Raw genomic sequence first — 11,892 nt, 5'->3', positions numbered from 1 at the left:
TCGCATTTCCACATCAGGGGTGGAGATGGAGAGTGACCGCATTGCTGCCGTGCGTAATTGGCCGACTCCCACCACGGTTAAGGAGGTGCAGTGATTTTTAGGGTTTGCCAATTACTACCGGAGATTTATCTGGGGTTTTGGCCAGGTTGCTGCGTCCATTACCTCACTGCTGAAGGGGGGTCCTGTAAGGTTGTGGTGGTCGGCTGAGGCGGACAGGGCTTTTGGGCAACTAAGAGCTCTGTTTACTTCGGCTCCAGTGCTGGCCCATCCGGATCCCGCTTTGGAATTCATAGTGGAGGTGGACGCATCCGAGGCTGGGATAGGAGCCGTGCTCTCACAGCGCTCGGGCACGCCACCGAAACTCCGCCCCTGAGCTTTCTTCTCGAAGAAGCTCAGCCCAGCGGAGCGTAACTATGATGTGGGGGACCGGGAGTTGTTGGCTGTGAAAGCGTTGAAAGCGTGGAGACATTGGCACTCGATTAGCCTTACCTCAGGTTTTCACCCCGAGAGTAAGGGGCAGGTAGAGAGAGTCAACCAGGATGTGGGCAGGTTTCTGCGGTCTATTGCCAGGACCGGCCGGGGGAGTGGGCAGCGTTTGTGCCCTGGGCCGAGATGGCACAGAACTCGCTTCGCCACTCCTCCACTAACCTCTCCCCATTTCAGTGCGTATTGGGGTACCAGCCGGTTCTGGCACCGTGGCATCAGGGTCAGACCGAGACTCCTGCGGTGGACGACTGGTTTAGGCGCGCGGAGGAGACATGGGAGGCCACCCTTGTCCATCTCCAGCGAGCTGCGCGTCGCCAGAAAGCCAGCGCGGACCGTCACCGCAGTGAGACCCCGGTGTTTGCACCGGGGGACCGGGTCTGGCTCTCGACCCGTAACCTGCCCCTCCGCCTGCCCTGCCGGAAGCTGGCTCCGCAGTTTGTGGGGCCATTTTAAAGTCCTGAAGAGGGTGAACAAGGTATGTTATAGATTACAGCTTCCCTCTGATTATCGTATTAACCCCTCGTTCCATGTGTCTCTCCTCAGGCCGGTGGTGGCTGGTCCGCTCCAGGAATCTGAGGTGCGGGAGGTCCCTCCGCCCCCTTTGGACATCGAGGGTGCCCCAGCATACATCGTTCGTTCCATCCTGGATTCGAGGCGTCGGGTGGGGGGCCTTCAGTATCTCGTGGAGTGGGAGGGGTACGGGCCGGAGGAGAGGTGCTGGGTTCCGGTTGCAGATGTTTTAGATCCTGAACTACTGCGTGAGTTTCACCGTTGCCGGCCGGATCGCTCTGCGCCTCGTCCTCCGGGTCGCTCCCCCCTCGTCCGCTGGAGCCGCGCGTCGAGGGGGGGGGTACTGTCACGACTTCTGCCGAAGTCAGCCCCTCTCCTTGTTCGGGCGGCGTTCGGCGATCGACGTCACCGGCTTTCTAGCCATTGCCGCTCCATTTTTCGTATATCCATTTGTCTTGTCTTGTTTCCATACACACCTGGTTTTCATTTCCCCAATTAAGCTACTTGTATTTAACCCTCTGTTTCCCATCATGTGTTGTGTGTAATTGTTTTCATGTTAGGTGGTGTTAGTTTACGCGCTCTACTTTTATGTTCCGTTTTTGAGCACGTTTGTTTCATGTAGTGCTCTCGTTTTTTGGAACTATAATAAAGTGGGCCTGTTCATTATAATCTGCTCTCCTGCACTTGACTTCGCCTCCAATACACCATCCTGACACAAAGACTGGGCAATAAAAATAAAAGTTTAAGATGGGCAAAAGAACACGGACACTGGACAGAGGAAGATTGTAAAAAAGTGTTATGGACAGACGAATCTAAGTTTGAGGTGTTCAGATCACAACGAAGAACATTCTTGAGACGCAGAAAAAATGTAAAGATACTGAAAGAGTGCTTGACGCCATCTGTCAAGCATGGTGGAGGCAATGTGATGGTCTGGGGGTGCTTTGGTGATGGTAAAGTAGGAGGTTTGTACAGGGTAAAAGGGATCTTGAAGAAGGAAGGCTATCACTCCATTTTGCAACGCTATGCCATACCCTGTGGACGGTGCTTAATTGTAGCCAATTTCCTCCTACAACAGGACAATGACCCAAAGCACAGCTCCAAACTATGCAAGAACTATTTAGGGAAGAAGCAATCAGCTGGTATTCTGTCTATAATGGAGGGACCAGCACAGTCACCGGATCTCAACACTATTGAGCTGTTGTGGGAGCAGCTTGACCGTATGGTACGTAAGAAGTGCCCATCAAACCAATCCAACTTGTGGGAGGTGCTTCAGGAAACATGATCTGAAATCTCTTCAGATTACCTCAACAAATTGACAACTAGAATACCAAAGGTCTGCAAAGCTGTAATTGCTGCAAATGGAGGAAATTTGAGGGACACAATTATTATTTTAATTAAAAATCATTATTTATAACCTTGTTAAAGTCTTGACTATATTTCCTATTAATTTTTAAACAAATTTCATGTATGTTTTCATGTAAAACAAGGACATTTATTAGTGACCCCAAGCTTTTGCACAGTAGTGTACATTGAAATTCAGAGAGCGATTCAGACTGGATTTCTTCCAAAATATCATTGATGATCTGATGCTCTGTTTGTCATTGATTGTTTTGCTCCTTTGGATAAATAAAGCAATAATTTTTTCTTATTACTTTAACGAATGCTTTCAGTAGGACAAATAATGACATTACATTTATATTCATAATAAACTTGAACTTGATCTTTGTAATATCTTTGCTCTACCTGTATGTTTGAACAAGCATGGTATGAAGTATGCATACTCTATTCCATAACAAAACAATATTGCCTCAGGTTACTGTAGGCCCGTTGTCTTCTGCACTGAAGCAAGGTCTCCTCCAAATGTCCAATGTACACTGTGAAATGGGTCCCAAATGGGACCTTATTCCCTATGAAGTGCACTACTTTTGACCAGGGACCATTGTGCTCTGGTCGAACATAGTGCACTAAATATAGAAAAGGGTGCCATTTGAGACGCAGTCAATGTCTCCTCCAAATGTCCAGTGTACACTGTGGGTTACAGCAGGGCTAGTGCCTTGCCTATTAGCTTGGGGGCATTGCAAATCCTGTATTTCTTGGACAGTGTGAAAATAAAATAAAAAGGTGTTGACAACAAAGTTTAGAGCAAACTGGAGTTCACTTTTGGTCTGCTGTACCTGGCTAACCACATGACTCGCACCTGTGTTGGACATGCATAATTTAATCTGTCTCATTCTATTTTCAAACAATCTGTTTTTTCTTTTCCCTTCACTCCCCTGTCCCAGCCTTCTTTCTCCATGTGAACTGTTATCAAGAATTCTCATAATTGAATGGAATGTTGGACCAAGGCAATTAAACGGCATAATGATGCCCAAGTAATACTCAATGTATTGTTCTTTATTAGATCCATTCCTTAACCAAAAATGTTTCAATGGTATGTAACGGTTATGGTAGGCCTATTTAATGAATACATTAAGTGAATGGTCCAGACTTTTGCAGAATTCTTCACCCACCCCAAGAAGATATTTCTATCTCTCCAGTCATACTGTTATGTTGACTGGTATAGTAACACAGCCTCTTATTTAGACTAGATGTTAGCATTCTCTGCTGCTTTGCTGTGGTTGCTGGGCAGTGCTACTCTTCACTACAGAAAGCAGCATCCCAAATGGCACTCTATATAGTGCACTACTTTCGACCATAGCCCTACTATGGGTTTGGTCAAAAGTAGTGCACTATATAGTGAATAAGATGTCATTTCAGACAGATTTGTTTCCTCATGGTTCCTCAGGAGTGGAACCTCTCTGTCTCTTTCACTATAAACAGCTGTTTATATATACAGTACCAATCAAAGGTTTCGACACACCTATTCATTTAAGGGTTTTTCTTTATTTTTACTATTTTCTACATTGTAGAATAATAGGGAAGACATCAAAACTATGAAATAACATATATGGAATCATGTAGTAACCAAAAAATTGTTAATTGTTTGATTCTTCAAAATAGCCACCCTTCGCCTTGATGACAGCTTTGCACACTCCTGGCATTCTCTCAACCACCTTCACCTGGAATGCTTTACCAACAGTCTCGAAGGAGTTCCCACATATGCTGAGTACTTGTTGGCTGTCTTTTCCTTCACTCTTCGGTCCAACTCACCCCAAACCATCCCAGTCAAAAGTTTGGACACACTTACTGGTACTGGTACTGTATATATATATATATATATATATATATATATATACAGTACCAGTCAAAAGTTTGGACACACTTACTCATTCAAGGGTTTTTCTTTATTTTTACTATTTTCTACATGGTAGAATAATAGTGAAGACATCAAAATTATGAAATAACACATATGGAGTCATGTAGTAACCATAAAAAGTGTTTAAAAAGTATAATCAGTTGTGTTGTGACAAGTTAGGGGTGGTATACAGAAGATAGCCATATTTGGTAAAAGACCAGGTCTATATTATGGCGTGAACAGCTCAAATAAGCAAAGCAGCTCAAATTAGCAATGCTAATTCATAGTATATATATATATATATATATATATATATATATATATATATATATATACTATGAATTAGCACATTTTCATCTTCCTTATGTTTTGAGATTGTGGTTTCGCTTTTCCTTTCCCAAACATATATATATGTATGTATATATATATGTGTTATGTCACATATATATGTGTATATATACATATATATGTTATGGAAAGGAAAAGCGAAACCACTATCTCAAAACATAAGGAAGATGAAAATGTGCTAATTCATAGTAGTCTATTATACAGTACTCAACTTGCGGACCGCGGTGAGATAAACACACATAAGACATGGAAACATTTGTAGAATTGCAGGAAATTAGCTTTAAAACAACAACAAAAAATCTCTTTCCGATGCAAAATGTGTAGAATTTTGCGAAATTGGCTTTGAAACTGCAAAATGTTATTTCCGCCTACAAGAAGGGTGTGAACAGTTTGGGGTCGCATGGGTTGCGAGGTGGGGGTCTGTTACCACGCCGATAAATGACAATATCAATCCGGACCTTTGCCACCTAGGAAATTTGTGTGACCGTACCTTCTCAAATCGTACTTGAGTACCCCTGCAGGAAACTTTACACCGCAAATAAGGTTTAGAGATATTTAACATCCTGTAGACATCCAGGAAGATAATGTATTTTTCTCCCCTCAACTTGTGTTAAGCTGTGTAAACTTAGCAGCACACCAACAGACAGAGGGAGAGAGGGAGAGAGGGAGGGAGGGAGGGAGGGAGAAAAGAAGGGGAGAAAGGGCTGGAAGTGTAAATGGATGACATGGAGTAGGAGGAATGTGAAACATTTCTGATCTCGCTCCAGTGACTGTTTACACGGCGGTCAGCTCTGTGACATCACAGCTGAGACTTTATAAATGACAGCCATGCAAAGGAATGAGTAGTTAGCCAACAGCAAGCAGCACTGGTAGCTAGCTAGCAACAACTTCATCACTTAGAGGTTAGACAGACAGACACAACAGAGCAGTCCAATCAACCTACAGTCGTTTCAATGGAAATTTCAAGACAACTCAGTGACAATGTGATAGCCTTGGCTTTACTGCTCTGTATGGGTGCACTGCAGGTGAGGCCACACTGGTTTTCTGCTTTTCTCATTGTGTGTATGGGGAGGTGAACTGTACCTGTATCTTACACCTGTTTCTCAGGATGTGGACTGTCTGTGGAGATCAATGTGACTACATTCCATTGATTGTATCCATTCATTCCATGGAAAGATCTATCACAAGCTTCCAGGTGGCTGTGTACGAAGATTAAACTAAATCTGTTTTGATAGAACTGATTGTTCGTTTTTATGTTAGTGTTGTTTTTATTTGTACATTACTCTATAGACAATTTGTAATATTTGTACCTTTCTCTGTAGCCAATTTGTAATATTTGTAACTTACTCTAGAGCCAATTTGTAATATTTGTAACTTACTCTAGAGCCAATTTGTAATATTTGTAAATTACTCTAGATACAATTTGTAATATTTGTAACTTTCTCTGTAGCCAATTTGTAATATTTGTACAATAAGCTGTTCATTGCATGATGTACCAGTATTGTACACTGCATATTCAGATTTTTTTGTTTTTTGTTATCTAGAAATGGGCAACAACAAAAAAGACAATTTTTGTACACTTTGATCATCATGAATAATAATGATCAATATTGATGTATTAAGAATATTGTGAATGTTTGATGTTAAATTGTATAGTTGCCATAGAGAATAGTTTGAGATGACAAATTATGTTTAAAACAATGGTAGAGTCCAGGGGGGATGACATTGCTCCGTCAGTGAATAATTGAGGCCAGTATGTCCAAAGATTGCCTGCTGTGGGTTGGCTCCATTATCTGCCTGTAATTGAAAACAGGAGTATTTTGACTAGACAGTGTTGGACATAGTGTACTAGATAGTGTACTTTGACTAGACAGTGTTGGACATAGTAGACATTACTTCTACCAAATACACATGCTTACAGTTGGTCAAAGAAAGGATGTTTTATTTCAGAACAAAACTGCAGCATTGTTTTAACTATGATGATGTTGATGACGATTATGAGGATGGCGTCAATGAAGATATTGTTGATACTTATGATGGTGATAATCATAATGATGAAGATGATTATGATGACGATGATGACGAAGATAATGATGACGACTATGACGACAACAACAACAACAACTGACCAACAATTGACTTCCTACTCCTCTTGCTCTAATCTCTACCTGCTCTAACCTCTAACCTTTACCCCCGTGTTACTCTAGGTGTGGTGTCAGCTATGCCTGGGACCATGCCAGTGCCCCAGTCCCGTGCCCCTGTGCCCAGCTGGAGTCCCTCTGGTCCTGGACGGCTGCCAGTGCTGCCAGGTGTGTGCCCGGCAGCAGGGTGAGGCCTGCAGTGATCTGTATGTGTGTGACAGCCAGCGAGGACTGCAGTGTGACTACAGCACTAGCTTCCCCGGCGACCCTGGAGCGTGTTCCAGTGAGTACCAATTGTTTATTGACTTTCAGTCATAAACAAACGCAACAGTGCCACCCTTCCTAACAGTAAACAAGCAGCCTCTGCCCTAGCCAAACCCAGGTCTGAAAGATTCAGAGTCAGTTTAGACCAGGTGTGGTTTGGCTTTGCAGTCTGTGTCTGTGTGGGTGGGACAAATAGACAACTCTTTTCTAACACTAAACAACCAACCTCTGCCCATGACAATTAGCAAATAAAGGGAGAGGGTTTGAAGCTGCACTCTGTTAGACTGTCTGTATGTAAGAGAGGGACAAACATACACTCTGTTTAGGGCAGATACTCAGCCAGCTAGCCAGCCGCAAAGCAGAGGGGCTTTAGTTTGCCTGTATTTCAAAACACCTCAACCTCTATTTTCAGTGGTGGTGTTGACACACTTCCCATTGAGAATGATAGATTGCAGAGACAACACACATGGATTGCAAAACAGACTTCTCAGTCTCCCCAGGCCTGAGCTGTGTCCCAAATGACACCCTATTCCCTACATGGTGCATTACTTTTGACCAGAGCAGTGCACTTAATAGGGAATAGGGTGCCATTTGGGCCACATACCGGTTTCCCATAACATCACATAATAGCCCACAGGCTTGGCAGTAGACATGGGCCTCTTGTGTCCTTACCTCGCTCTTTCATAAGCTCTCTCTCTCTCTCTCTCTCTCTCTCTCTCTCTCTCTCTCTCTATGTCTCTCTCTGTTTGAGGTTTTCCTTTCCTAATTGTATTCCTTCAGACCAGAGCAGGGGCCATGTTCCAGGGTATGGGTTAGGATTAGGGTGGGGATGCCAGTCTAGGGTAAGGAGCCTAAGAGGATCTCTCTGTCTTGTTCCCAAATCATACTGGGGTTCAAATACTATGCGAAATCCTTTCAAATGCTTGCCTGGCTTGATGGAGAATAGAATAGTCCCAAAAAAGACAAACTCTGCCCATCTGGACTCCAGGCATGCTAGAACAAACACTAAAACTATTTGATAGATTTCAAATAGAATTTGAACCCAGCTCTGTTCTGTTCATACCCGTACAGGTCAGGAGGAGTTGGGCTGTGAGATGAATGGGGTTTCTTACCTGGATGGCCAGGTGTTCCAGCCCTCCTGTGCCACCCAGTGCCACTGCCTGGGGGGAGGTGTGACCTGCGTGCCCCTGTGCCCTGAGGACATCCGTCTGCCCAGCCCAGACTGTCCACACCCCCAGCGGGTACAGCTGCCTGGGAAGTGCTGCAAGGAGTGGGTGTGTGAGAACACGGACAATACCATCCTTCAGGATGCCATCACAGGTAACATCTAGCTTGGATAACAGTCATACACTAGTCTGGTCCAAGATCTGTTTGTGCTGTATAGCCCACTATATGGTGGTTGTCATTGGCAATACAATACAAACAGATCTGGCACCAGGCTTGTCATCCTCTGTTCTGACGCAGGTTTCTGCTACATCTTTAAACTGGACCATATTTAAAAGCCACTGTGGATTCCAAACGTTATTTTCTGGTTTTAGACAGCTACTTGACATATATAAGGAATTGTTCACACAATTGGATAGCACAATGACAAATGTTATTTTGTTGATCAAGCTGTAGGACAATATTAACATCCCACAAGTGCATCGATGACGTCGTCCCCACAGTGACTGTATGTACATACCCCAACCAGAAGCCATAGATTACAGGCAACATCCACACTGAGCTAAAGGGTAGAGATGCCGCTTTCAAGGAGCGGGACTCTAACCCGGAAGCTTGTAAGAAATCTCGCTATGCCCTCTGACGAACCATCAAACAGGCAAAGCATTAATACAGGACTAAGATTGAATCGTACTACACTGGCTCCGATGCTCGTTGGATGTGGCAGGGCTTGCAAACAATTACAGACTACAAAGGGAAGCACAGCCTCGAGCTGACCAGTGACACAAGCCTACCAGACGAGCTAAATTACTTCTATGCTCGCTTCGAGGCAAGCAACACCAAAGCATGCATGAGAGCATCAGCTGTTCCGGATGACTGTGTGATCACGCTCTCCGTAGCCAATGTTAGTAAGACCTTTAAACAGGTCAACATTCACAAGGCCGCAGGGCCAGACGGATTACCAGGACTTGTACTCCAAGCATGCGCAGACCAACTGGCAAGTGTCTTCACTGACATTTTCAACATGTCCCTGACTGAGTCTGTAATACCAACTTGTTTCAAGCAGACCACCATAGTGCCTGTGCCAAAGAACACTAAGGTACTGTAACCTGCCTAAATGACTACCGACCCGTAGAAGTCACGTCTGTAGTCATGAAGTGCTTTGAAAGGCTGGTCATGGCTCACATCAACACCATTATCCCAGAAATCTTAGACCCACTCCAATTTGCATACCGCCCCAACAGATCCACAGATGATGCAATCTCTATTGCACTCCACACTGCCCTTTCCCACCTGGACAAAAGGAACACCTACAGTATGTGAGAATGCTATTCATTGACTACAGCTCAGGGTTCAACACAATAGTGGACTAAACACCTCCCTCTGCAACTGGATCCTGTACTTCCTGACGGGCCGCCCCCAGGTGGTGAGGGTAAGTAACAACACATCTGCCACGCTCATCCTCAACACGGGGGCCCCTCAGGGGTGCGTGCTCAGTCCCCTCCTGTACTCCCTGTTCACTCCTGACTGCATGGCCAGGCACGACTCCAACGCCATCATTAAGTTTACCAATGACACAACAGTGGTAGGGCTGATCACTGACAACAATGAGACAGCCTATAGGGAGGAGGTCAGAGACCTGGCTATGTGGTACCAGGATAACAACCTCTCACTCAACTTGATCAAGACAATGGAGATGATTGTGGACTACAGGAAAAGGAGGACCGAGCACGACTCCATTCTCATCGACGGGGCTGTAGTGGAGCAGGTTGAGAGCTTCAAGTTCCTTGGTGTCATCGCCAACAAACTATCATGGTCCAAGTACATCAAGACAGTCGTGAAGAGGGCACGACAAAGCCTATTCCCCTTCAGGAGACTGAAAAGATTTGGCATGAGTCCTCAGATCATCAAAAAGTTCTACAGCTGCACCATCGAGAGCATCCTGACTGGTTGCATCACTGCCTGGTATGGCAACTGCTCGGCCTCCGACTGCAAGGCACTTACATCACTGGGGCCCAGTGCAAGGCCCAGTACATCACTGGGGCAAAGCTTCCTGTAAGAGAAAGGCCCTAAAAATGTCAAAAACTCCAGACACCCCAGTCATAGACTATTCTCTCTGCTTCCGCATGGCAAGCGGTACCGGAGCGCCAAGTCTAGGTCCAAAAGGCTTCTTAACAGCTTCTACCCCCAAATCATAAGACTCCTGAACAGCTAATCAAATAGCTACACAGACTATTTGCATTGTCCACCCCCGCCCCCCCCCTTTTATGTTGCTGCTACTCTCTGTTTATAATCTATGCATAGTCAATTTAACTCTACCTACATGTACATATTACCTCAATTACCTGGACTAACCTATGCCACCGCACATTGACTCTGTACTGGTACCCCCTGTACTGTATACAGCCTCGCTACTGTTGTTTTGCTGCTGCTCTTTAATCATTTTTGAAATTATATCTATTTTTTTTACTATCTATTTTACTATCAATTTTTTCTTAAAACTGCATTGTTGGTTAAGGGCTTGTAAGTAACCATTTCACTGTAAGGTCTACACCTGTTGTATTCAGCGCATGTGACAGATAAAATTTGATTTGATTTGAGCTATGTCACTGACATTCACTGTCTTTTATTGATGGATGTTTAGCATTTAATTGGGGTGAGTTTGGCCAAATGAAAAGACACAATGTCCAAATATAACCACAGCATTTCAATGGAAAGTCTGGCCAGATGAAGATTCACATTATTGTTTAAATAATAAGTCCTCTTCCAGTGGACCATGTTTCCCATATACATCCCATATGGCACCCTATTCCCTATGTAGTGGACTACTTTTGAACAAAACCGATATCGTTCTGGTCACAGCGGACCAAAAACACAGCTGGTTATTATGACTCACAGATCCAACCAGAGTTAGGGAGTGCTCTCCGTCGATAACACTGCTTTTCTGTGATACAAAAAGACAAAAAGTTCCTGTCCAATTTGAGGCAAATTGAGTCATTAAGAGACATTATGACATCTGAAACACACTGATACATTTTTTTCAAATAAAACTGGGAATTGATGTCAGATTAGTTTTTTGGCTCTGATTGAGTTGTTAACAGCTGGATGTCGTGACAAGTCACTCATTCCTCATTGTCCTGTTTGTGTGCCTGCTCGAAGCGCACTGCTATTATTCCCCATACTTATTATTCTTTTTAAGACAGCTGAAGCAAGCAATCAAATCTTCTTGAGGAAATTCACCATTCAGTCTCATTTCTCTCCTGGCCTCCTCTCTCCAGCCTCCAGATCAGACAGGTTGTGGCCAGGCATGTCTGGTCCCCAGCAAAACCCAGCCTTTAACTGTATAGACCAGAGTACAGAGTGGAGTGTCTGCTCCCGGACTTGTGACGCCGGGGTCTCCACTCGGGTCTCCAACAAGAACCCAGCCTGCCGGCTCGAGATGCAGAGCCGTCTTTGTAAGGTCCGGCCCTGTCAGGCACTCCAGCCACGCAGAAGCCCCATGGTGAGCCCGTACCTGCCCATATAACCTCTCGTAACCCACTCCCCAACCGGCCTACCTCACATGTCATAGGTTATGTCAACAGGGATATTAGGTTATGTCAACAGGGATATTAGGTATGTCAACAGGGATATTAGGTTATGTCAATGGGGGTATTAGGTTATGTCAACAGGGATATTAGATTATGGCAACAGGGATATTAGGTTATGTCACCAGGGATATTAGGTTCTGTCAACAGGGATATTAGG

The 11,892-nt window shown here is 44.5% G+C and overlaps 1 protein-coding gene across 1 annotated transcript in view; it reads left to right on the top strand.

The window, feature by feature from the left end:
* Positions 1-5,439: 5,439 nt before the first annotated feature.
* The window catches only part of LOC111966763 (CCN family member 2), a 10,883-nt gene continuing 4,430 nt past the window's right edge, over positions 5,440-11,892 (top strand). Inside the window, exons 1-4 of the mRNA XM_023991678.2 lie at positions 5,440-5,604; positions 6,787-7,003; positions 8,056-8,304; positions 11,424-11,647. Of these exons, the coding sequence (XP_023847446.1) occupies positions 5,533-5,604; positions 6,787-7,003; positions 8,056-8,304; positions 11,424-11,647 (762 nt within the window). The 5' untranslated portion in view covers positions 5,440-5,532. The remainder of the gene's footprint in view (positions 5,605-6,786; positions 7,004-8,055; positions 8,305-11,423; positions 11,648-11,892) is intronic.

The sequence above is a fragment of the Salvelinus sp. IW2-2015 genome, linkage group LG7 (genome assembly GCF_002910315.2).
Source record: "Salvelinus sp. IW2-2015 linkage group LG7, ASM291031v2, whole genome shotgun sequence".
Lineage (NCBI taxonomy): Eukaryota > Metazoa > Chordata > Actinopteri > Salmoniformes > Salmonidae > Salvelinus > Salvelinus sp. IW2-2015.
This window is presented reverse-complemented; position numbering and strand designations above follow the sequence as displayed.